Consider the following 25,443-nt stretch of genomic DNA (forward strand, 5'->3'; position numbering starts at 1 on the left):
TAGATACAGATATTATGGATTAAGAGCTGTAAAGATAGTTTAAGAGCATAACTACATACATTATTCTGTAATGATTCCCTATTTTTTACTTGATAATTCTTTCTAGCACCGCCAGTCCATCATGCCCTCCTCAATCCCTTCTCTCATTGTCTGCGGCTCCCAAACAATTCCTCCCTCACGGGATACTCTCGATAATCTTGCCTCTTACCTGACGAAAAGCCCAAATCCAGAATTACAGGCCGTACGGGAGGTAGTATTAGCTCTTCCGGAGCTGTTGGCTATACTGAAAGCTACCCAGCCCCAGTTTCAGGAACTATCAGATGAGCCTATTATCAGTTTGAGGGATTGGTTTCTGCATCATGATACCGACAGTGAGGATGGGAATGATAGTTGCAGTCTGTCATATCTCAAGATACATGAGACGCTGCCTAATATCCTCCTCGCTCCGTTGACGGTCATAATACACATTGCACAGTATTCCCAGTATCTTGACGGTCTCGGCTTAGATGATAGTCATGATGCCCATGCCCACATACGGCAGTCTACTACTTCTCAGAATACAACAGACATAGGACCAAAATTTCAAGGCCTCTGCATCGGCTCGCTAAGTTCTGCGGCGCTTGATGCCTCGCCAACGCGGACGGTACTCGCGCGGAATGCTACAGCTGCTCTGAAGCTTGCACTGTGTATTGGGGCTTATGTTGATTCTCAAAGACTGGCTGGTTCTGGTTCCAACTTCTGTTCTGAAATGGTATGCTTTATTGCTCGGTGGGGAGAGGACTGTAGTAGAAAAATGGTGGAGGGGATGTTGAGTCGGTATTCTGAGGTATGTTCTATGCGTGCTTATATGCAAGCTTTGATATGTTTATGCTAAGCAAGGTTATCCTTAGGCCTACATATCAGTTGAACTGAGCTATAACAGCATTACCATCACGGTACCAAGCGGCGACATGCCCTCTCTCCAAGAAGACTTGAGAAGAGAAGGCGTGCGAGTGGCAAGTGTCCCAGTTAATGGGCGGTATCACAACAAGAATAATAATTTGTCTCTACAAAGTCTACTACAATTATGCTCCTCTGATCCTTCTGGTCCATTCTGGGTTCCATGGGGGCAGGATAGACTAGAAAGCTGCCTGCGGTCAATACTTACGGAGCCGGCGAGGTGGTTCTCGGATATGTCGAAAACAATCAATTCATTTACACCGTCAGCACAGATTCCTATAACGACTTTGGAGCTAGGACTTGTGGGTTGCATTCCCCCACCACTGGCTGCGCTGCCGCATCACCATATCATCCGTGGATCACTGTCCCCGTCCACTCAACCTTACACCTACCCAGATACCTCAATTGCCATTATCGGGGCAGCATGCAAATACCCTGGCGCGAACAGTCTAGATCAGCTGTGGAAGATCATTGCGACAGGGCAGACAATGTACGGCGAAGCTCCTCCTGGCCGATTCGGAAAAGAGACTGTGACTGGCAACTTCCTCTCCGACGCTGATCAGTTCGATTATGGCCTTTTTGGAATATCTCCGCGCGAGGCCACGTACATGGATCCCCAGCAACGCATTGCTCTGCAGGTCGCTTACCAGGCTGTTGAATCGAGTGGGTATTTCGGCAGCTCTAATTCAGACGGCGACGTTGGGTGCTATATTGGCGTTGGAAACTCCGACTATGAATATAATGTACACTCCAACACGCCGACAGCATACTCATTTACAGGGACGTCACGGGCCTTTATCAGTGGTCGAGTCAGCCACTACTTCAAATGGACAGGCCCTTCTATCACGATCGACACTGCCTGTTCCTCATCCGCGGCAGCAATCCATCAAGCCTGCAGCGGTATCATTTTGGGGGACTGCTCTGTTGCACTAGCTGGAGGGGTGAATATCATGTCGAGCTTCCCTGCAGACCAGAATATTGCAGCCGCGGGGATGACGAACTCAACTGGACCATGTCGGCCATTTGATGCAGATGCGGCTGGTTACTCTCGCAGCGAGGGATGCGGGTTCATCGTGCTGAAGCGTCTCGCCGACGCTCTTTCTCAAGGCGATCATGTTCTTGGTGTTGTTGTGGCAACGGCGACGAATCAGTCAGACGGGAGTAGTCCTATTACTGTTCCTGTCTTGCGGTCCCAAAGTGATCTATACAGACGCATTTTATCCCGGGCCTCTATGAACGCATCAGATGTCTCGTATATCGAGGCTCATGGCACTGGGACGCAGCGAGGAGACCCAATTGAATATCAAAGTGCTAGGGAGGTCTTCGGTGGCAGTGGGAGATACCAGGCAAATAGTCATAAATGCTATATTGGCTCCGTTAAGGCCAATATCGGGCATACGGAGGCTGCGTCAGGGGTAGCCGGGGTTTTGAAGGTCTTGTTGATGCTCAAGCATGGCCAGATCCCACCACAGGCAAGCTTTAATAGTCTGAATCCCGCGATTCCACCTTCAGAGTCTCGTCAGATATCAATCGCCACACAGCCGGATCAGTGGAAAAGAAACTTCCGAGCAGCGTGTGTCAATAACTATGGGGCAGCTGGCAATAATACTGCCATTCTTATCTGCCAATATCAACCAAAAACGCTGCCCTCCTCTACAGATACGACGCAAACCCTAACTCGCTACCCCTTTCTTATAACCGCGCAGTCCCAGGCTAGTCTGAAAAGATACTGTCTTGCTCTTGCTCAATATATTGAGACAAATTCAAAGTCTCTCTCGCTGGCTGCGATTTCCTCCATTGTTGCGCAGCAGCAGAATCGCAACTTACGCCACCGTATAGCTTTCTGCGCAAGGTCACTGCCAGAACTACGGGATCTCTTAACATTTCACGGCCAAGCTGCCGAGAATACTTCGGTACTTCTATCGCCATCTCCCAGAAAACAAGTAAAGCCCATTGTCCTGGTCTTCGGCGGCCAGACCGGCTCGAATCTCCGCTTCAGCAAAGCAGTGTACGACTCGTCTTACTATCTCCGTCAGAACATGGACAAGTGTGATTCGCTTATCCGAAGGATGGGGTTGCCCAGCTTGTTCCCTGATATATACAGTCAAGAGCCCGTTGAAGACATAGTAAAGCTCCATAGTTGTCTGTTTTCGGTGCAGTATGCCTGCGCTAAAGCCTGGCTAGACGCAGGGCTTTCAGTCCACAGGGTTATCGGTCATAGTTTTGGACAGCTAACCGCGATGTGTATTTCTGGCGTTTTCACTCTCGAAGACGCATTAAGACTTGTTGTCGGACGGGCGAATCTAATCAGGGACTGCTGGGGAGACGAGAAGGGCTCTATGCTCTCCGTCCAGGTTGACAGAGCCGGTGCAGAAGCCCTGGCGTGGTCAGAATCAAACCTAGGAGACGACTCTATAGAGGTTGCTTGTTACAACGGACCAAACAGCCATGTTCTCGTGGGCAGCGAGCTGGCCATCTCCAACGTAGAGAGAAGAGCATCAACCGCATCACTGGCCACCAAAAGACTCAAAACCACCCACGGCTTTCACTCTAAACTTTTTGACACCCTCATGGAGCAGTATTCCGACCTAGCCTATACTGTTTCTTACCATGTCCCCGTTATCCCCATTGAGACCTGCTCTGAAACTGCCTCCTGGAAGATATTCACTCCACAGCTGGTGACCGAGCATTCACGCAGGCCAGTCTATTTCTGCGATGCGGTACTCAGGGTAGAGCGAGATCTTGGGCCATGTATCTGGCTAGAAGCAGGCTCTGGCTCTGGGGCAGTTATGCTAGCGAAGCAATCGCTAACCAGCAAGTCGAACTATATTTGCGGACTGCAGCTGGGGTCACCAAAAAGCACAAATCCATTGGATTCGGTTGTCGATACGACATTGGAGCTATGGAACCAGGGATCATCTATCCAATGCTGGGCGTATAATCCCAGAAACCTGGTTCATCCTAGTAATTTCCCAGGTCTTCCAAGGTACCAGTTTGATACAAGTCCACATTGGCTCCCCTGTGCCACTACGGATCATAACAAAGGCAAAGGCCTATCACAAGAAATCGACGGGTTAATCTCGCTGGAACGTCTCTCACACCCGGAACCCCATGTCTTCATGTTCGAACTTGATCAGAAAGACGGGACCCTTGCACATATCCTCAGAGGGCGCGAGGTTCTGGGCGGAACTCTCTGGCCGCTTGCGCTGTACATTAAATTGGTTTCTCAAGCGGCCACTCTCCTAACATCTAGCATTCCCTCAGCATCCCGTCTTATACGGTTCGCCGGGTTGGAAATCAAAACACCTCTTGGCTCTAAGTTATTAAATGGTCTTTGCTTGCGCTTGAAGCAGGTCGAAGCATGGAGCTGGGCGTTTTCTCTCGAGAGTGATTGCGCGCAGCATGCCACAGGAACTGTCATCGTGGACGAGCGTACCAGTAGGACCCCATACCATCTTTCCAGTCTCCCAGATTTTGCTACCACCACCGCCGTCTTCTCAGCGCCTGGAGGCGTGGCTTATAAGCTTCTCGAAAAGGTAGCAGAATACGACACTGCATACCGCGGCCTCGAGTCGATTAGCATGAACGAAGATACAGCCATTGCCCGAGTCCACCTTCCGTCAGCAGCGGGAAATTCAAGATTTGTCGGCAACACCCTTACTCTCGACCAGTTTCTTGTAGTTGCTGAGATCCACGCCCTGAGTATGGAAGACTCTAAACGTTCCGAGGTCTTTGCCTGCTCTGGCTTTGGCGAAGCAACTATTTCAGCAAATTTCAAGGGAGCAACAGAAAGAGACCGCAGTCAAACCTGGCAAGTCTATACCAGACAGTCGGATAAGCGGGGTCGAGAATTCTTTTACGATACCTTTGTGTATGAGGCCGGTGAAGGCGAGGAATCTGGGTCTCTAGCTTTAGCCCTAACCGGTGCGAGGTTCATCAGGACTTCAACGAGCGCGCTTCAACAGGTTGTTGAACCAGCCAATACTGTATCAAAATCTCCTGGGGCTGAGGAAATTGCTCCCAGTCCGGACTTTTTGCAATTTCAAGAGGGATCCGCTAATGTCTGGTCACTCACTGTGAGTTTACTGCACGAGCTTACGGGATATGCTCTAGAGGAAATCTCGCCTCAGATGATCCTGGCAGATATGGGAATGGACTCTCTAGCTATTATGGAGATCGAAGCCAGGATCAGGGAAGTATTTAAGGTGGATATCCGCATCAGCCCCGTCGATATGGGGAGCACTATCGAGACAATCTGCGAGAGAATTACAGCACAGACAAGCCCGAGCCATGGACTGGTTAATGTTGTTGGCAATTGGACCTCGAACACGACTTCATCTTCATCTCAGTGTACCCCTTCTTCCTCTTTCGAATCTGACAGCGATACTCAGGCTACGGAACTGGGTCTAGGCGCTCCAACCATGGAAAAGGTAGCTAGGATAGTGGCCACCCATGTGGGCAGTGGGGAGGCCGTACTGTCCAGCTCGCGACTTCACAGTCTTGGCCTTGACTCTCTGGCTGTCTTGGAGTTGCAGTCGGATCTTCATGTTAGTTTTGGGGTAAGAGTTCATTTGATGCAGCTTGATTACAGCCTGACAATCAGTGATTTGCATGCGTTGGTGCTGCGTCGTGGCTTGCGTGAGAATATATATAACGGGGCTGTCTAGAATTTATACCTAGTTATTTCGGTAAAGGCATCTCCTATTCTTAAACTTTTTGATTTTAGAGCAATGACTCCTCAAATATATTTATGTATTCCACCATAGAGCCACGCCCTCATGCCCATGGCCATCAGGCATTTAATTAACTACAATCATCACATCCAATCCTCTTTTCCAAAGAACCAGGAAAAAAAAAAAAAAAAAAAAAAAAAGGACAGCTCAATCACCTCAACACACCTCCAACGCCAGCCCACCCAAGAACAAACCCACTAAGCGCCTCCCCAAACACGCCACCGCCAAACCACACATCCCTCCAAGCACCCTTCCTCAACCCAGTCCCCGCATCCTTAACAACGCCATCCTTCCTCACAACAAGTCCGTCAATTTCTCCTCCAGACCCGGGGTAGAACCCGCCTGCGCCTTTCCCATTCGACCGGTACAGCAAGACAAGATGGAATAGTCCCGAGACGATGATCGTGCCGATGAAGTAGAAGATGAAGCCGGTGGCGGATTGGAGGGCGAGGATTCCGGCTGTCAGGCCGAGGAGGAAGGATGTTAGGGAGTGGAGTTGGTTTAGGACCTGGTTGTCTTTGTTAGCTTTGACAGGTTTCTGTTGGAGTGGGACGTTGGGGGAGTGTGGGTTGACTGACTCGGTTGTTGTGTTGGACGGATTCGGGGACGAGGGGGTTGATGAGAAGGGAAATTTCTTGGTTCGTTGGCGGCATTTTGATATTGTATGTTTCCTTCCGGAGGGATTGGGGTGTGGAATCGGGGCTTGAATGGATTGGTTGCACGGATTATGGCGGCGCTCGGAGGTGAAGTTATTCGGTGATTCTGCCGTGGAACTCCGCCTTCGAGGAGAGCCTCCAATTCTGGTGAACAACAGTAGAGAAATCAAGGGAAGAAATTAAGTGAAGAAATCTTGTACAGTCATATTGGTTACTATAGTACTCAACCATTACATGCGCGTCGTCGTAATTATTTGGGCAACACCCTGCTTGAGACACAACCGGGTCTCTCAAGCTCATGTCCTCCCGCTCATCACATCACATCCATCGAACAGTACATACAATATAATCAGCTCTCAGGCTTCCACTGGCTGGCCAGCAGGTGTCCGGCCCGGACGCAGCTGGGCACTTCTCGTCCAAGATCGTTTCTAGGAAATAATCGAATCCTGGCACTTATGCCCCAAGCCGATCTAACGAAATTAATGCAGCAGAGAGAATCGAACTAAATGAATAGAGCGGAATGTCCAACGCAAAAAAAAAAAAAAAAAAAAAAANATATCATGCTGCAGCATTTTCAAGTTTTCCTTCAGCTTTGGCTTCTCTGACCTGCTCGAAGACCTGCAAATCCAGTTAGTTCATAAGAAACTACAAACTCATATATAAAAAAAAATCTCACCTTCAGCATCTTGTTTCTAGCACCAAGCGCATTCACACCGCGCTCTTCTAGCTGCTTGTCGCTCAATTCAACCAATTCACCCCACTGCAAATCCTTCAGGTTGTCTGTGTACTTATGTAACCGCAGGGATCGCAGCCAGCTGGGAATGTCCTTGAGAAGGTTGGGGTCCGTAGGGTCCTCTGGAGGCTTCGAGCTACCCCGACGACCGCGTGGGGAACGACCGCGGGCGACCTCAGAGTGGTCAGAGAGATAACCCTCATGGCCACCGAGCCCAAACTGTCCCATGCCAATCGCACCCAGTCCATTACCCATAAGAGGGTTGTTGGGGTCGTAAGCAGTCAAGAACCCGTTGTTCTGCGGGGAGGTGAATCCCATAGGCCCTAAGTTGCCGCCCTGCATAGCAATTCCGGGCGATGTTGGGCGGGACCGGCGGCCTGCCATCGCTGCCTGTTGCTGTGCTTGAAGGGCGGCGAACTGCTGGGGGTTCAAAAACTGGCCAGAAACGAGGTTGTTCCCGCCAGGTGGTAGACCGGGGCTTTGCAGACCACCTTGTGGAATAGAGTGCTGCGCATTGGCGCTCTGGGTGTTCTTTCCTTGGCCATCATTGGACCTAGCGCGACGGTACTTGCGAGCATCGTCCAGTGCAATACGGTTGTTTACAGTCGAGAGCGCGGCCAGCTTCATCGCCGTGGCATTGGCCACCATATCAGCCTGAGATCCTTGCTGATGAGGAGCCCCAAGCTGCTGCCCAAAAGTTGCAGTCATCGGAGTGTTGGTCATGGAAGCCCAGCTGGCATTTCCAACGTTGTATGGCGACAGCAACGGAGCCTCAATTTCGGGGGCGGGAATGGTTGCGGTTTGCGTCGTGGGTAGGGGCGAACGCAGGCCAGACTGGCTGAACTGTCCCATGGGCTGTTGTCCAGATGATGACTTGGGCCGAGCGATTGGTGGCTGGGGCTCCGACGCGCCGCGTTGAGCCCACGGTGACACCGGTGGCTGGCCAAGGTTGTCCGCATTGCTATCGGGAGCGGAGATAGTGGGCGCAACGAATGATGTCCGCTCATTGAAAACTGCACTGTTCCTGTTAGAGGGGGGTGCATTGCCCGTTTGTTGAGTGAATTCGGCCTTCTTTTTCGCAATAGCAGCGGCTGCGTCGGGGAACATGGCGTTGATTGTGGACGAGTCAAGACCAGAGTTACGCTTGGCGCCAGGCGAAGGTGGAGGGCGGCCCAGGGAGTTTCGAGAGCCCTCAACGTTGAGCTTAGACATGGCATCGTTCAAACGGTTGGACATGGCATCTATGTGTGGGTTCAAATTAGATATCAACCAAAAATATATAATACCTGCTGCGAAGAAAACATACCCTTTTCTCCAAAGTTTGCGGGGGACAGCAAACCCGACATGGGGTGACTCTTGGCCATCTGCTGCAGAACTTGGATGAAGAAACGAATCTGCACCTGTGTGGTCTGCTGCAGTAGAGCATACAATGCAGCAGTTCGCTCGGCCTCGCTCAACACACGGAACCACTGTTCGATGGCGCTGAGCTCGTCCTTGAAATCCTGGTCTAGCGTTGCGGCAGCCATCTCCTCTAAGGTGGTTTCATATTGATCAATATCAGCCAACCACTGTTGTGCTGCTCGGTCAAGAGGATCTTCTGTGTTGCTCGGCGTCTGAGCCTGCTGGTTAAAGTATACCTCGGACGCAGGGCGGATGCTGCGGGAGGAGAGGGGGGACGGAAAGCCCGACATGTCGGCGGATGCCCGAAGCTGATGAGTAGCCAGATTTCGAGACGACGAAGGCGGTCGAAGAGAAGATTTCGAGGCTTCTGGAGTGCTGTTGCGGTTACCGATTATATGACTAGCCATGAGGGAGGCGTGGGAGATGACGGTTCAGGTCAACTCGACGGGGCGATAATGGTTTGGTGGGGCTTTTGTGTACGAGGGTCCGGTGAATAATAGATACAGAAAAGATAGTTATTACTGCAAAGCACCTGCAGCACCTGCTGAGTTTGCGTGTATTTGTCGAAGCCTTGATCGGAACGACTCTGGAGCCGGATTAGAGCGCGAGTACTAATATTAAGAATGAAGACGAAACGATCTCGCTAAAGGAAATCGCTAGCGTTGCTTTTGTCGGGAACTCGAAGTGCTAGAAACCTAAACGTAGTGTATTAGGCGATGTCGATTGAGGCACAGGCCAGTCCAGTGGCTGCACTACCTGACTCGGATTCTGAAAGAGAAATCGAATCGAAAGGGCATCAAAGGAGTTGTCAGACTGAAGAGAGCGGAGGAACAAAGAGAGTGCTTCGACGGAAATCGTAAAAAGACGTCTGCGACGAGGGTCCACGGCGGTTACTCGTAAAAGCGTGAAATGTTTTTCTCTGTCCTTCCAGACCTGCTTTCTTGTTCTCGAGTCGCTTTTGCCGTAACGAAAGGATGCTGAGAAGCACTGCAACAGTGTGTCAAACACAGATTGACAGCGAAGCCTCGAGCATCAACCAAAAAGGGGGAGACCAGACGAAGAAGAGAGGGGGTGGGGGGCGAAAGGAGAGTAAGAAAAAGAGGAGAGAAGACGATGAGGTGGGAAACAGAGGGGGTGCTGAAGAGAAGGAGAAGCGAAGAAGAGTCTCGCCAGTCGAGCAGAATCAAGATTGACTCCTCGAGCCGAGACTAAAAGACTAAATTTAACAAACCGAACAAATTTCCCGAACAGTGTGGATAAAAGGCTTATGCCGGTCGTTAGTCAGACTATGCACGCGCTTGTCCGCATTGGGCACCGGGGTCACTGGACCTCAAGAACTTCTTGATCTCCCTCACAACGTCGCAAGGTTCCTTCTTCATTCCGCTTCCATCACTCTTCTCGCGCAAATCAGGGACCTCTTCTACTTTTTCTTCCAGGACCATGCACTAGTCGGATACCCAGTGCCCAGTCGCCCGATCCTGGTGCGCAATATCGTCGTCCAATGATGATCGCTGGAGTATGATAACAAACCAAAATGGATTACTTCGATGAGGATGACCCCAACCACAATGCTGGTTCAGGGGAGATCGCCTATCCCGACATCGATGAAACAATCCAATACCCGTGGCAGGGGAGTCAACCGCTTGCCCCAACGGACACCTCGGTCATAGATCCTCGGTTATACAGAGGTCTTTTCTCAGGGAACGACTCCCAGGCGCCTGCGCAAATTGATGAGGAGCAATCAGCAGTCGATGACAGTTTTTTAGGGCTGGATAACACCAAATCAGACTCTTCTTTTGAAGAGTCCTCCGAAGATGAATCGTTAGTACTGCGCGTCAAAGTTATCTCGTTAAATTACAGCTAACCATTGCAGGGAAGAGGAGTCATCGAGTGCTCACAGCCAAGGCTCAGATGATGAAGAAGGGTCTTCACGTCGGCGTCGACGGCGCGGAGGTCGGTTCTCTGGTCGGTATGGTGCTCGTGGTGGTAAAGGGGTCAGGAGAGGTCCCCGTAAGCCAGTAGAGCCCAGCCCGGAGTTTAAAATGCTGCACTCTGAGGCAACATCTGCTTTCATTGATGGAGATTACGATCGTGCTATCGACTCAGTTAGACGCGCAATTCAGATCAATCCTGAGATGTTTGCTGCCCATTCCTTGCTATCGGAAATTTTCTTGGCCCAGGGTCACAAGGATAAGGCAGTGACAGCACTGTTTAGTGGTGCTCACACCCGACCAAGGGATACGTCTGTATGGTTGAAGGTGGCAAAGATGATAATGGAGCAGGTAGGCGATGATCGAGAGGCTGCGCTGAACGACGTCCTCTACTGCTATAGTCGTGTGCTTGATATCGACCCACAGAACCACAATACCCGCTTCCAGAGGGCCGCGCTCTATCGGGGCCTGAGTTACAATGGGAGAGCTGTAACTGAGTATGAGAGAATTCTTAGGGATATTCCACACAACGTAAGGGCGCTTCGGCTCCTTACCGACACTCTCACCGAGCAAAATCAATATCAGAAAGCGCTGGAACATTGGTCAGAGAGTCTGCAACATTATATGACACAGGATCCTGAGAAAACCCCGGAATTCACCTGGTCTGATGCCAATATATATGTCGAGCTCTATACCTACCTGGGTCGACAACTTGAAGGGCTCAAGGCTGCGAAATCGGTCTCTCGTTGGCTCTTGGGCCGCAAAGACGACACAATGTGGGACGATTTCGATGAGGATGATCGCGAGTGGGATGATAATGACTCCCCTCGAAGAATCAAAGCAGATGGATATATTCCAAAACGCTGGCCGCTAGAGTCATACGGCCCAGGTTTGCCGTTAGAATTCCGTACCAAGATGGGCCTTTTTCGTTTGAAGCTAGGCGATCGGCACGTTAATGAAGCTCTTGTAAGGCTTAAAATATCCATCTTCTGCCTTTTCTAACTTCTATGCAGCATCACTTCCAGTGGTTAAAGCCAGAAGATACTTCAGAAGGCGCCTTGATTTACGATTATGGTGACCTTTTTCGTGAAGCTGCCGATGGGCTTAAGGAGGCCGAGATGTTCGATGAGGCCCTTCGGTTCTATAGACCTGTCCAGCATACTGAGCACGCGGATGTCAGCTTCTTCATGGCCATGGGAGATTGCTACAGGGCCCTAGGTGAATTAGAAGACGCAGAGAATTGTTACCTGACCGTTTCAGATCATGATAAAAGCAATATCGAATCTCGAGCCCAACTTGCCAAGCTTTACGAGAGTATCGGCATGTCTGAGCAGGCTCTCAAATATGTCAACGATGCTCTTCTCTTGGGAAGGCAGGAGACTAGGAGTCATCGCCGACGGAAGGACACCCGCCTAGAAGAACTTGCAAGGGAGTTCAGGTCGGCGGATCTAGCAGGTGAACCTGGAAGGCTAGATCAAGGTGGCTCTATTGCTGCTAGTCGTACAGACGTCCTTGGCGAGGGTGAGATGGTGAGGACAGAAAATATACAGTTTCTCTACAAGAAATTACTCCAGCTGGAGCCCAGGGCTCAAGCTGGGAATGCCGAAGCCACCGAAGATTGGTTAGATATTGCAGACGCTCTACTACGTGAATTTCGTTCCAATAGGGCTTTTTACCCTGTTCAACGCAGTGTGGCTTTTCTTGGTTACATTAGCAAGACGGGTAAAAACCCCCTAATGGATGAAATGCAAGAAATGGCCAGCCGTCTTCAAGAGACATTAGGTGCGATTGTCTCCAAATTATATGCTTTATAAAACTCAGCTAATGATCACATAGGCGTCACTGAAGAGCCTTTGCAGTCTACAATCCCCACGGATTACCATGGCATCACTTTCGACGCATGGCTAGACTTATTCTTGCAATATGCTCTTGTGGTAGCAGGTCAGAACGAGGCTGAAGAGGCCTATGACACTCTAGGCGCCGCTGCGGACGCGAGCATCTGGTACCATTCAAAGGACAGCACCCGATTGATCCATGTCTGTTGGTTCAGTGAGTAGTAGCCCTTGCCATCTCCTAGCTAGGAAGTAACTGACTAACATATAACAGCTTGTGCACTCCGAGCGCAGGACGAAGAGACTCTCGCAAATGAAGCACGCTGGTTCATCAAAGAGTATCAGTTTGTGACAGATACATACCGCCTGTTTGCCATGCTTAGTTGTCTCAGCGGAGACCCTCGTAGGTCTATTTTCCATTCCTCGCCATTGATGAAGTTTATGCTCCGCCAAATCAAAGCCATCGACTTCACGCTCCCGGACAATATCACCGGGACGCGTCCAAACAAAGGCGTTCGAGAATCAATATACAAAGAGCGAGCAGCGCTGTCAACTAAAGACGACACGGGTGAAGCGATTCCAGCTGAGGAGATGGATGTAGCACTCTTGGTGCTTTACGGCCACATCCTTTACTCAGGAAACAGCTTCTACCCAGCGCTGAACTATTTCTTCCGTGCATACGCCCTCGACGATCAGAACCCGGCCGTCCTTCTCTCCATCGGCCTCTGTTACATCAACCACTCAATGAAGCGGCAATCCGAAAACCGGCACTATCAAATCATGCAAGGCCTCTCCTTCATGCATGAATACAAACGCATCCGCGAACGCCAGGGTACTCTACTTGTCGAAAAGCAAGAGATGGAATTCAATTTCGCCCGCGTCTGGCATACACTGGGCCTCGCACATCTCGCAGAAGAAGGCTACAAACGCGTCCTCGACCTCGGCAAGGAAATCCAAGCTCAGTCTCGAGGCCAAGTACCTCCTCCGACCACGAACGACAAGAACAACGACAAAGACACCCCTATGCTCGATGTTGACGTCGATCCGGCTATCATCGGAGTGGCGGAGACAACTCCTTCATCCTTCGTGGAGGACTTCTCGCGCGAAGCTGCAGTCGCCCTGCAAAACCTATACGCACTCAATGGCGACTTCCAATCAGCACGAGCCATCACGTCGACTTGGCTCGTGATCTGAGGACTACGTAACTACTAAACTTAGTTACCTTTCAACGCTCGATGAAACGAAATCGCAGCCAGTGCTGATACTTTGTTCTCTCCACATCCTTTTCCCTCCAATAGGAATGTCAAATGCGCCCATTCGCCAGCCCGGGTAGAACGAAATTCTAAGTTGCCTACACCGTATATCTACACCGTACAACCACAGGTCCTCCCTCAGGCTATTATTCAACAAAGCCCGATCGATACGATACACATGCCCGCTCTAAACACTTGCGCTATGGAGTAATGAAACTGCAGCGCGACTCGCAGGAGGAATCGCCACCCCCACCCTCCAGTCTATCAATCAATCAATCAATCAATCTACACCACAGGGACAAAGCAACAAAGCAAACCACACAAGTCGCAATCAACCGACTAACAAACCCGTCGGAGTACCCGCGGCACATAAAGCACGTGGTTTATCACGAAAACCCACGAGTAGATGGGGTGAGGTGAGGTTGAAGCATCAGCGTCGGCGTGGCGCCTGCCTCTTAGCGTTATGCACCATGACGTGGGAGGTGTCGGGGATCAAACAAAGGCGGGCGCAGGACCGAAGAGTCGCGTACACTAAGCCAGTATACCGTATTCAGTGCCCTCAAGGCTGGGTAGTTAGTTCTATTCCAGGATGCCTCCATCTTGATTTAAGAGAGGGGGAAGAAAGAAATGAGAAATGATAATAATAATAATAATGTATTGGTTCAAACTCAGTAATTTTAGTTTCGGAATATCTATCACATCCAGGGTACGTAATTCGCCTTGGTCTTCAAACCGAGTAGAATTCAAGGCTACCGAGGCGTAGACAGGAATATATTCTTTCGATAAGCCAAGATCATGCTCCTAGTCATACATACATCCATGATGTAACCCCCTTTATCGATCCATCCATCCATCGTCCGCATAAGCCGGTCAGCCAGTGGCTAGTTCTGATATCGATATATCCCCAAAGTTTCTCTACGAAATACGGCGGAGGTAAGTGTGTCCAGACATCATAGGAGGCAACCCAAGTAGTTCACTCCCCATCCCTGTATAGATCGGGGTCATCGAAGAATACAGCAGACTGTCTTCTCATCTCCTCAAAGTTAAAGAGATTCGAGACACTTCCGCGTCGTCCCCCAGCTCCAGCTTCCCTATTTCGCGGCCTTAGGGGAACCATGTCATTATCGTCTACGGAGCTGGTTTCAGCAGAAACAACAGCATCAGACGCGTCTGAGAATCTGAACTCAGGGTTTCTGGATCTGTAGTCGGCGGCTCGGTCGGGGAGGTCGTGGTTCAGATGGTCTTCTCTTGGGTTGGAGGGGCCCTCATGGTCATCGTGGTCAAGTGGGAATGGACGTTTTGGGGATATAGCGGGGGCGCCGGAGGGGGAGAGGCGGTGAAGGCCATCTAGGATAGCGAGTTCGATTTTGAGACGGTTCTTGATGAATGGGATTTTGGGGAAAGTGCTCTGTTGGCCTGTGCGGAGCATGCGTGCGAGGCGCTCAGGGCTGGGATCAGAGAGTATGTGGTAGAAATCAGAGGGTACTGTTTTTGGCCAGATAGTCACAGTGCCACTGAACTTCTGGAGCCAAATTTCACTCCAGTCTTGGCCCATTGGTCGAGGGAGGAGTTCTAAGTGTCGGAGGACTTTAAGCCATTTGTTCAAGTCTAGCTTGATGTATTGCTCTATTGCCGAACCTAGGAAGCCGCCGCGCCACCCTCGCCCTTTTCGATGGGTGACTGGTCGGCCGACAGTTCCCCGGGAGCTAAAGAAGAAGAGGTTGATATGTGGGTTCACCTATAGAATAAGGGTCAGAACGGGTATGGGGTTTGTAGATTAGCGCGGTGAAGCTCACTTGAGAAACTATGGTGAAATTAACATTGAAGTGGAGATTCAGCGCTTTGATGGGAATGTCCGTTCGCAAACTGCCATCTTTCCATTTGTGGCCAAAGGAATATGGCGCAAGGGTGCCGTCGCGTTTCTTCGTCATCAAGACCACCGGGTTCAAAATCCCAGGAACCGCTGCAGACGCAAGCACCGCACTCCAGATGACGCAATTGGGCGACGTCAAGTAGTTGGCCAAGATCGTCGGCGAATGGGGATCAGATGGTACGCATGACACATTTAATATACGCCCAGTGCGCTCGTAGGCCTCTCGAAATGTTGTGGAACCCCTGCAGAACCAGCTACATTGACGGGCCCAATCCATCGTATCAAAACGAGCGCCAGTCCGCCACCACCTTCGCATCCACGTGGTAAAATTCTCTGAGCAAGCTCTTATTTGATGTGCAAGGGCAGGCACCAGCAGCTGCTTCAACTCTTCATCCGTCCTGGTACCGACTAGAGCAGCAACGAGCGCTCCTCCTGACGTTCCAGTGATAATGCTCGGAAGAACCTCATTGTCGAGCAGTGCTCGTACGACACCAAAATGATAGTAAGCGAACGTCGCCCCTCCAGACAAACACAGCGCAGTCCGACCAAAATTGGTGTCCAGATGCTTGAAATGATGATATTTGTCTTCATTCTTGGCGCCTCGGGTTTCCGAAACAACCTTGATGCACGCATGTACCTCATCAACGTATTCCTGAACAAGATCCTTAGTCCCAGAATAAGCCTCACTATAAAGTCGGGGGTTCTCAACCCCAGCGAAATTGGCCTTAACGCAAGCTTCCAGCAGGTTGCACAGTTCGTCCACAACAACCGCAGAGTCAGGATCGTCTTTCTGAGACTCTTCTTCGACCTGCGCTCTGACCGCTCGAAGCTGTCGGCTGAGGTTCCGTATCGTTATGTGGTCATAGTACGCATATTCATCAAGTTTCTTCCACCTCTGATTTCCCAGATACTCGTCCAGCGCCTGTGCCGCCTGGAACCAATCGTCGTAATTCTCATGCTTGTAAAGTTCCCTCCTCAAGCTCTCCCTCTTCCCTCTCCACGTCACCCACTGCTCGTATAGGAAAATATAGATCCGAGTAAGCGCATACCCGACGCTCAGGAACGTGATCCAACCCAAAACGATTAGAAGAAACGGCCATTTCAACACTGTATACAGCACGCCTTCTCGCGTTTCATCCTTCGTCCGCCGTGGTGCGGCCGCATTTTTGCTCTTTCGCCCCTTCCGGACTCGCTGGTATACGGGCCGCCAGTCATTCAGGGCAATAAGGGGATCTGCGTCCTGGTCGGATAGGGCCTTCTCGAACTGGCGCAGGTCATCGGGATTGAGGAATTCAGTGTCGTAGTCCGGGATCGAGCTAGGACTGTAGATGTCGCTAGCTGCAGACTTCTCCATTATCGGCTTGTGTCTGGAGCATTCATGGTGTTGTTGCGATAGGCTTGATAACAAGGTCTGGGAAGAAAAAGACAAGTGATGAACTTATGACATCGACGTCACGGGTCTGGAATCCGGACCTGCCACTGCTGACGGGGCCCACATGGCCGTATTTGGCTTAGAGTCGTACCTTGTCGGGACAATAATGTTGCGGCCTCCGACGTCAAAATCACGTGGTGCAACAAGCAACGTGATGCGCGGCTTGGGTGGCAGTGGCACTTACCAGGATTGTCGAAGCCGAAGGATTCCATCAAGGAGGGGTTCTCAGTTCTTGATTTGGGGGGCGATCTTCCCCTTCTTTCTGATAACAAACGATCAAGACGGCGGCGGGTCCTGGTCTCCACCGCAGTCGAACCGCCCAAATGATCAACAAGTTTGTTCCGCGCGGTGCGACTCTGCTGCCAATCAACGCCGCTATCAAGCCCATCGTCTTCGTCGTCATTGCTCATTGTGCCGCGAGTCAGTTTCCCCCAAACAGCGGGCGATGGAGGGGTCCCTTATCACTGGAAGCTATGCCAAGGCTGCCAGTGGTAGTTGTAGTACGTTGGAAAGAAGCGAAACGAGGTCGGTAGCTTTCCCCTTCCACACCAGCCTGCGCGTCGAATTCGACGTGCCGTGCAAGTGGACTGGTTGGAAAACAAACCCCGAGGCGATCACTCCCAATCCCAATTTAGCCATACGGTTTGAGGGGGACTTGCATTGGGCGACCAGTGACAACGAGGGGTCTTGTCTTGTGGTGTGGCGTTTTTGTTTCAATCGGAGCCGACGGGCATGGATTGACTTGGATTGGCATGCAGGCCACTGCTTTTGGCAATCACCCCTCTCTGGATTCAGCGAAAATTGTAGAGTCAGATGTATCCGATGATGCTAACAATATTATGAAGAATGGAGTGGCGGTACGGTAGTTAGTAATAATTAGCCATGTTGAACGTTAATCAGTCCCAAGATTCAGAAGGGATGATGAAACAGTGCGGCTACCGCGCAAGATTAAAAAGGGGAGGGACCGACGTCCGTGGTGTCCATACTAGGAACTCTATCTACATTCTTCAATCGCGGGGTTGACGTTTCAATCACGGTTGTCTGGGGAATGTTGTTGTTTTGTTATAGTGTATATGCAGTGGTTGATTGAAGCTAGGAGCGAAGGAGTACAGAGCGAAGAGAAGAAAAGCAAATACCTTCTAAGCATCGCATTCCTTTTTTTTTTTTCTACAGGCCAGCGAAATTGCATCATAATAGCAAGCGTTGCCAGTCGCCAGTCGTCAGTCGCCGAGAGCGATTGGCGGTCCTTCAGATGCTCAGAGGAGCAGAGTAACAGAGGCGGGTTGCAGTCCTCGGTTCACAGCATTCAGGGCCACCTCCACAATCTCTAGCTGCAAATCATTTGTCCCTTTGGCTTCGCTAGTCTGTTTTCTGCTCTTCGTCCAATCACCACCGCGTTGGAACTGTTGGTCTCACGATGGAAAAGACGGTCAAGTCAATCAAAGGCAAAACGAGCGACTTATCAAACGATTGAAGCCGGTGGCACGACGTCTTTACAGGGATACCCCGCAACCCTGACATTTGAAGGAAGTGACAATCTGAAGAGCTCGTCCATCCCTGATGCTCAGCTTAGCCTCTCGTATTTTCAGATGCTCGGGTCACACAGGGAATAAGGTCCGCCACCAACAACGTGAACGGCTGAAGCTTGGGATTGCGACTCGGTCTGAAAGAAACGGTGCACAGACGCTGACGCGAACGCCATCAAGGGTTTTTCAACCGACGGTTATAATATCCTCGATCGGAGGTTTCTCGAGGCCACCCACCACTCTAATGTCCAGGCCCCTCCGTCTGTGAACCATCAGTTTACGCTTGCACTAAAGCCATAATATGCTACTCAAAATAGCAACATCGCCCGTCTTTAAGCAGGACGAAGATGGAAATGGGACCATTGCGGATCCATCAGGTGCATAAGTATCACTGTCGCTTCTCTGTTAGTTCTACAGAAATAGTGAAGGGCCGTCAAGCGAAAATTGGCGGGGCTTGTCATCTCCAGTCATGATGCCGATCTATCAGGAAGACTCGCCATTTAGATTGAACACTGATCGCAGATTTTCGAGGATTGAATGCATCTTGGGCTATCCCAAAATAGGATGTGCTAAAAGTCTTGGTTTGGTATCAGGTGCAGGGATCGGATAGTTATCAGTCGCGAGTGGATGGGCCACCCTTCAATGCGGTCGACAGCGATGGCCATAGTGATGACTTGGTTGGAGGACCAAGGCCAACCAGTCAGGCCATTCGACTCGGACAACCCAATGATCAGAGCTCGTTTGAAAGTAGAAGCGGTAAAAAGGCTGAAAGGAATTGACCTTCGATGGCTACATATCAAACTCCCCACAAACTGATGAGGACGGATCCTTCTTCCTTGCGCTTGCACGGACCAAGTCTATCGCTTCTCCATGCCAGTCGTACATATCAGGTAGAAGGTCGGTGAGGGCGGGGTCACAGACGGGAACGTGTTCGTAGAATTTTCTTTTCCTTCGCAAGTCGCAACACCTCCGAGGGGATTTTACGTACTCATGTTGGTGAATTATCGGAGAATATCAGACGCTGGAGGCGGGCACTCGGCCATTATCCCTTGACGGCAGAGAAGTAAGGAGTATATTAGTTTGAGACCTCCATGGACAGTTGGCCGACTCCGTACTTCATGAAGGCTTTCGACAGGTCTTGCATGCCTTTTGAAAGTTTGAAACTAAATCCCTGTTTTTCTTACCTTTCTTTGAAATTCTTTCCGTCTCTGCTCGGTGTCGGTGAGGTTGTCTGTCACGTTCATCAAAGAACGGCATGCTCGCCAACGAGGCTTGTCAGAGCCATAGTTCCGCCGAAGTATGAACCAATCCGGCGGTTCTACAAAAACAGCGCTGATCATCAGGACAATAAAGTATGTGGAAATGAAGAAGGGTGGGTTTGGAGTTTGGACCATGGAACCGCCATCGAATCAATGGGGATATCAGGGAGATCGGTTTTAGGAGGAGGGGGAGGAAAGCTAAAAAAGAATGTGGTGTGACGGCGCGAGAGCGGAAGCGGTGTGACTTGCTAATATAGTATCGCGTCGCCGGTTCCGGAGACTTTAGTTGCAATCAACATGATTGATGGCCTTGACGCTTGTCATGAATCAAACCTCCTCAGTGATGCAGGTGCTCGGCGGACTCATCTTGGTTTCTCAAGGAGCCCCGCGATGGTCATCCGCTACCTGCGATCGTCTCTCTTTATCAAAACTGAAGAGGGCCAATGTTCCCCACTTGAGCCTCCCGATATTGCCTTTCTCGGTAGTGATGCTCTCAGAGGGATGGGAACTGGAAAACATTGGCGTCACCCGGAATGCAGGCGCTCGAGTCAACGGTGCGTTTTGTCTTTGAGGTGAACCGTGGGAGTATCAGAAGCAGAGCCGTTACAGGTAGAAGAACCAAATAAACGCTCTCAGCTCTTGGCACCGATCGCGCTGCAACGTCTTTCTCCCGACCGAAAGCGACGCGCCGGGCTTATGTATGGTCATTCTGAGGCGCATCGCTTGCGACAGCTTGTTGGTGCATCGAAAGACGGAACCTGGGTGGTTATTTCCCTTTGATGCAGCAAGTCCTTCTCCTGGAGCCGCTCAAGGAAAAGCGCGATGCAGGTGTTGGAAACAAAGCTGTGATTCGCCCGATGCACATGCAGACGGAGGCGCTCGGGGTCACCCAGCGGACGACACTAGGCCCGCTGCTGGGCGAGCGATTCCCACCTAGTGCTAGGCGGACGCAATCTGCAGTCTATCAGCTGCACGTTGGACAATAATACCCCACCACCCAATCAGGCCGGCTCTCCCCATGACCGGGCCGACTGACGCCTCTATCGGTGGCTGTGACCAAAAAGTTTGGCGCCGCTGAGGATCCAGCAATGAGGACACATTTCGCATCTGTAATTGTAATAATAACCCCCTCAGTCTTGAAGATGAGGCCAATGACTCGACGCATGCTCCGTAGCAAGCAAGCAGCGCTCGGGATGGCCGCCTCAAGCGTCCCGAAGTCAACGCTCCACCGCGGTCCAGGTGGCAGGCGAAGAGTGAGTTCCAAATGTCAACACCTGCCCTGAAACTTCCAAATATTTGAAGCAGCGTACCAAGGTTTAGAAAGGGATGTTCGAATTTTGCTTGCGTGCTCACCAAGACATGCAGCAGCACGTCGACGTACGGAGTAAAGTGTACTCTCTGTAGGTCGTGTAGGCGGGACGATCAAGCAACCCCGCTAGCCGGACACGGACTGCTTTGATACGGGCGGCACGGCACAGGAATGACTCTTTGTTGACAAGCTCAAATTCTTACCAATTCTCCGGTCCTTCGCCATGGTTGCCACCTGGTTACTGCCTTGGAGAAGTGCCAATTGTTTCATTGCACGACCGAGAAAAGAATGAGAACCAGAAGAGCGCAGCCGTCGCAATGGGGCAACTCCTCGCAGCAGACAGAAGCATTTGATGTATGTCGGGCTCCACCGTACCGTACGATACGACTGAGTGGAATGGCGATAACGACCTTGTAGGCCCGTGGGACTCGGAATTTATGGGCCTCATCTTGTCAAGATCTGACCTGAATCCTGATAATAAATACTTCTTGAGCTGATCTGCCCTCGGCCCCTTGACTTGTGCATCTCAAGTCAACCCAAGTCAAACTCTGCTTCCTCGAGAAAAATAAAAAAACATCAACAGGTAAGTCTGTCAGAACGGTCTCGTATCCCTCTGTTCTCCACTGTAACTCTACTCTCTTTTCTTTTTCCTCCCCAGCGCCTCGTTTAATCGTCTCGTCTCCTCGTTTCTCCGTACCTCATTCCCAAGAGCAGCTAGGCGTCTTAGTCTGTCATCGGCCGCTTATCCTGGGCGTTGATAGTACAGTGACAGTCCTGATAGCGCCCCTCCTCCTCTCAGCTGATTGCTCGCTGCTCCGGTGCTCATCCTTATCCACCCCTCCCTCCCAAGCATCCTCATCATTCCGCTGCGCTACCAGGCGCCACTCTCTCGACTTGCATATTACTAGCTGCCCCGGTCCTTTTTTTCCTCTCCCTTCCCTTCTCTGGCCTTCTCCTTTTCACTTCGCGGCTTCAACACGCCTCGTTCATTTCGGGTTGGTCCAGGCGACACCCTTCTTCCACCTTCAATAGAGAGGACCTGCTTCGTTTCTTTCTTCCTTTCTTTCTTTCCTTCCTTCTTTCCGTTCTCTGCGACCTTACAGGTATGGTACCAAATGCCATTGGATTGTTGTTGTCGCAGTGTCTTTGGAACTCGCCCGGCCTTTGTTTATTTGTCACACACTCCCCTGAGCCTCGAGAGCCTCAAATAACCCCATTCTGCTCGTATCCAACCTCTGCCTCCCATTATTATTACTTTCCTTGCACCTGTCTTCTTTGTTTTTATCATATGAACAATAATACTGATCGACCTGCCTATTCAGATTAGTTCGCGTCCTTTTTAAACCCAACGTTGCTTGTCAACAAGATGTCGCCCTGGTTTTACCGTACGAGTGCTTGAGCGTTGTCCTCCAGAGTTCACCTGACTCGACCCGTGTCTTGTGAGGCTATATACAAGTTTTTCTTTACCGTAATGGAGAAGCTGGACACTACCGATGGACAGCTTTTCATCAAGGTCAGCATTTCCGGGACCAATTCGTCCAGCTCCGAGTCTGTGGCAGAATACCGCGCTGCCTTTTGTTCGGCCTGCTAACTAAGACACTTTAATAGAACCTCGCCAGCTTTGTGCGAACCCATGAGAAGGCGCTTGCGAACGCTCTCCAGCTAAAGCGCCAACCCACTAAAAATGGGCAAACTACACAGTCGGGCTCGTCTTCGGGTTCGACCTCATCCACCCTCGCCTCGGCCTTGTCCTTCGGGGCCCTAAAATTCACTTCGCAGAGTGTCAAGCCTGCGAAGCTTACCCTCACCCCTCATCACCTCTTCTACCTTCTCTCCCGCTTCGAGGACATTTCCATTGCCGTGGGTCCAATGAATGTTAGACTGGAGAACATACATACCGACGTATCGCAGTCCTACGTGTCGTTCCTGAACAAGCCTCAAAGGTCAAAGGGTGACAGAGACTCGATTCACTCTGTGTCTAGTGTTCGTAGTGTCATGTCTGGTATGAGTTCGCTCTGGTCTTCATTCGGATTGGGATCCAAAGACTCTTCCTCCAAATCCGAAAGGGCCAAGGCGGCCTTAGAAGTGGATATCAAATACCTATACTCAGCCTTCACAAAGATCCCCTGTCTACGTTTAGCCCCTGACCGCCGTGCCCGCCTGATCCGTGGTTACGAAGAATTTCCCTTTGACACCGCCGTTCCTCTTCACTCCTTCAAAAACTTGAGCGCGCTAGAAATCATTGATATAGACTACCGTTCGTTCTACGGCTGGGACCGACTCTCGGAACAACTGCGAACCTTGACCTTGAAGAGGGCAAACATTGAAGATCCTGCGGAGTTGTTGACAGGCATCGTGTTAGATGACATTGACAAACGCCGCCGCCGGTCCTCAAAACATCAGAGCTCACCTGTGCTAGGATGGAGTGGAAACACCAACGCCCAGCCGGTCAGTAGGCATGAACTCAGTAGCTCCCTCTCAGCCCCTGGATCTCCAGTAGCGGACACCGCACTTGGCTCCAGTACTAGCCCGCAGGCAGCATCTATGATAAGGCTAGCGTCCGAGGGAGCTAAACAACGTCCACGATCTGGAAGTCTCTCCCCTTCGCGCCCAGGCGGCTCGAAGCAATCTACATACCGTCATAGCAGAACCCATTCCTCGCGAATACGGCGCACTGGATCAGGAAGCTCTAATTCAAGTGAAAACTCGGGTTATCGTACTGGAAGTTCCTCAAACCTGCTAGTCAACGTCCTCCCATCATCCAAATGGCGGTTCCTTCGCCATTTGGGACTCGCTGACAACTCTCTCACTTCTGTCTCTGCGGCCGGCTTAACTCCGGTTGCCAACACTCTACACTCCCTGGATCTGTCAACGAACCTCTTCACTGACGTTCCCGACAGTCTAGCCTCATTAATAGCCTTGAGGGCTTTGAACCTTTCCAACTGCATGATAGATTCTCTTCATTCGCTGTCTCGCAACCCGCTTCCCGCCATCACTGCTCTTAACCTGAGAGCAAATCGTCTCCGCTCACTCGCGGGAATTGAAAGACTGCTGTCTCTGGAACGGTTAGATCTCCGAGATAACAAACTCTCTGACCCCACGGAGATTGCGCGGCTGACAAGTCTCCCTGAAATACGGGAGATCTGGGTCTCCGGAAATCCTTTCGTGAAGACACATTCCAACTACCGTGTTGTCATCTTCAACTTGTTCCGCCGTACTCCTGGTTACTCAGAAGACATTATCATTGATGGATCCGGTCCTGGGTATAGCGAACGAAAACAGCTTGTCGAGAGAGCTGCGGAACCGGATGTTATTCCGGTCATTCGATCTACAGCCGCAGATAACTCGACGCTTGTCAGCAAGTCTTCCATTCTCCCTGCGGTGGGAGGTTCAATTACTCAGTCTGGGCAAGATGTGGACGTCGCGCGGATAGAGCATCTGGCCAACGATAATGTGGTCGGATCTACCCGGAAGAAAAAGAGCCACCGGAGACGAATTGTTGATCCGTCGGGGGCAGTCTCCGTTGATGGTGATAGAGAAACAGGTGCGGTGGTACCTTCCGTTCTTCCTACTCAAGATCTCCAGTTACCTGTTGATCCGTCCCTTTCGTCGCCTTCCGACAATCAATGGAAATCTGATGGTGGTCCTCAGGCCGGATCCCTTAACCTCCCAAGCACGGGAGCGGCCAACAGAAACCAAGATATCTCTGATACCCCGGGAAACGACATACTCGCTCTGCAACACACGCTGCAGGGTTTCGAGTGGGGTATGGATGCGGATTTCCAGAAACACCAATTCGCTGCCCTCCAGCAGGAGCTCGGCAGTACCTTTCTCGCGGCTCTGCAAAACCACGCCTGGAACCAGCCGCAAATGAACGTCGCTGTTCCACGCACAGGTACAAACATAAGCGAATCGACTCGACTGTCTCCCGAGTCCCTGACAAGAGCTAACAGCCAACCTCTCGTGAGCGCTTGTCATCCTATTACATAAAGCGATACCATTCGCCGTTTTAGTGTTTGGTTTCGCCTCTACCTTCTTCTGATTGATGGATCGGACCATGAACCGCCAATCAGCGGAGAAATCTTTAGACAAAAGTTCTCTTTCTGCTTTGACTCGTTCTCAAGCTATGCGGCGGTTTCGTTTCTGCAATGATCGACTATATCGAAACATGGACCGCAATGGCTTGTTGAACCGCATTGTTCATGGCGTTTATGTGATCTCTCGAGATCGTGGGCTGGATGTCTGAACCATTTAATGTTCTTTTCCTTACACCATACCCCCCTTCCCCAACCTATCGATTTGACTTCTTCAGAGCGGCCTCTCTTCACTTTACTATATACGGCACCCTCCACTCCACTGACTGTGAGAGCCGTTGTGTGAGGCCTCATTTTAGAGTGCTTGTATTTTATTGGCAAAGGACTATCGGAGTCTACGGCGTTCTTGGGACGATTTGTGTTTTTTTGTTTTTCTTGAGACTCCTGCCTGTTCGCTGAACTTTCGGGATCGGTATACCTCGACTTGCCTGGTTTGTTTTGTTTCCTTCCATCCCCATCTAATGATTACGTG

At 50.8% G+C, this 25,443-nt stretch overlaps 7 protein-coding genes across 7 annotated transcripts; 4 read left to right on the forward strand and 3 right to left on the reverse strand.

Moving 5' to 3' along the window:
* Positions 1 to 114: 114 nt before the first annotated feature.
* On the forward strand, positions 115 to 5,983 carry ASPVEDRAFT_872283 (non-reducing polyketide synthase spyA). The gene is made up of 2 exons (XM_040818015.1): positions 115 to 826; positions 891 to 5,983. Exons 1-2 carry the CDS (start codon positions 122 to 124, stop codon positions 5,604 to 5,606), a joined length of 5,421 nt encoding a protein of 1,806 aa, XP_040662270.1. The 5' UTR covers positions 115 to 121; the 3' UTR covers positions 5,607 to 5,983.
* On the reverse strand, positions 5,824 to 6,325 carry ASPVEDRAFT_48685 (EMC6 family protein; the record flags this gene model as incomplete). The annotated part of the gene is made up of 2 exons (XM_040814057.1): positions 5,824 to 6,180; positions 6,251 to 6,325. The coding sequence occupies 2 exons, from the start codon at positions 6,323 to 6,325 to the stop codon at positions 5,824 to 5,826; spliced, it is 432 nt and encodes a 143-aa protein (XP_040662271.1).
* Positions 6,326 to 6,886: 561 nt separating this feature from the next.
* ASPVEDRAFT_78276 (RNA-binding protein VTS1) lies at positions 6,887 to 8,869 on the reverse strand (the record flags this gene model as incomplete). Its single annotated transcript, XM_040816515.1, has 3 exons — positions 6,887 to 6,946; positions 7,005 to 8,302; positions 8,368 to 8,869. The coding sequence occupies 3 exons, from the start codon at positions 8,867 to 8,869 to the stop codon at positions 6,887 to 6,889; spliced, it is 1,860 nt and encodes a 619-aa protein (XP_040662272.1).
* Positions 8,870 to 9,996: 1,127 nt separating this feature from the next.
* ASPVEDRAFT_78277 (tetratricopeptide repeat protein) lies at positions 9,997 to 13,419 on the forward strand (the record flags this gene model as incomplete). The annotated part of the gene is made up of 5 exons (XM_040816516.1): positions 9,997 to 10,283; positions 10,336 to 11,359; positions 11,407 to 12,175; positions 12,230 to 12,442; positions 12,500 to 13,419. 5 exons carry the CDS (start codon positions 9,997 to 9,999, stop codon positions 13,417 to 13,419), a joined length of 3,213 nt encoding a protein of 1,070 aa, XP_040662273.1.
* A 1,032-nt stretch (positions 13,420 to 14,451) lies between these two features.
* Positions 14,452 to 16,705, reverse strand: ASPVEDRAFT_118766 (patatin-like phospholipase domain-containing protein; the record flags this gene model as incomplete). Its single annotated transcript, XM_040805640.1, has 2 exons — positions 14,452 to 15,216; positions 15,275 to 16,705. The coding sequence occupies 2 exons, from the start codon at positions 16,703 to 16,705 to the stop codon at positions 14,452 to 14,454; spliced, it is 2,196 nt and encodes a 731-aa protein (XP_040662274.1).
* A 2,797-nt stretch (positions 16,706 to 19,502) lies between these two features.
* On the forward strand, positions 19,503 to 20,428 carry ASPVEDRAFT_35885 (uncharacterized protein). The gene is made up of 2 exons (XM_040811092.1): positions 19,503 to 19,606; positions 19,663 to 20,428. The coding sequence occupies exon 2, from the start codon at positions 19,873 to 19,875 to the stop codon at positions 20,137 to 20,139; it is 267 nt and encodes an 88-aa protein (XP_040662275.1). The 5' UTR covers positions 19,503 to 19,606; positions 19,663 to 19,872; the 3' UTR covers positions 20,140 to 20,428.
* A 1,920-nt stretch (positions 20,429 to 22,348) lies between these two features.
* Positions 22,349 to 24,867, forward strand: ASPVEDRAFT_121886 (leucine-rich repeat domain-containing protein; the record flags this gene model as incomplete). Its single annotated transcript, XM_040805924.1, has 2 exons — positions 22,349 to 22,390; positions 22,486 to 24,867. 2 exons carry the CDS (start codon positions 22,349 to 22,351, stop codon positions 24,865 to 24,867), a joined length of 2,424 nt encoding a protein of 807 aa, XP_040662276.1.
* Between the last annotated feature and the right edge of the window lie 576 nt (positions 24,868 to 25,443).

Source organism: Aspergillus versicolor (genome assembly GCF_001890125.1).
Source record: "Aspergillus versicolor CBS 583.65 unplaced genomic scaffold ASPVEscaffold_1, whole genome shotgun sequence".
Taxonomy (NCBI): domain Eukaryota; kingdom Fungi; phylum Ascomycota; class Eurotiomycetes; order Eurotiales; family Aspergillaceae; genus Aspergillus; species Aspergillus versicolor.

Coding starts and splice junctions, on each gene's coding strand:
- ASPVEDRAFT_872283 (XM_040818015.1), top strand. CDS start 122: ATGCCCTCCTCAATCCCTTCTCTCATTGTCTGCGGCTCCCAAACAATT. Junction 827..890: donor TGTTGAGTCGGTATTCTGAG/GTATGTTCTATG, acceptor GGTTATCCTTAG/GCCTACATATCAGTTGAACT.
- ASPVEDRAFT_35885 (XM_040811092.1), top strand. CDS start 19,873: ATGGCCTTGACGCTTGTCATGAATCAAACCTCCTCAGTGATGCAGGTG.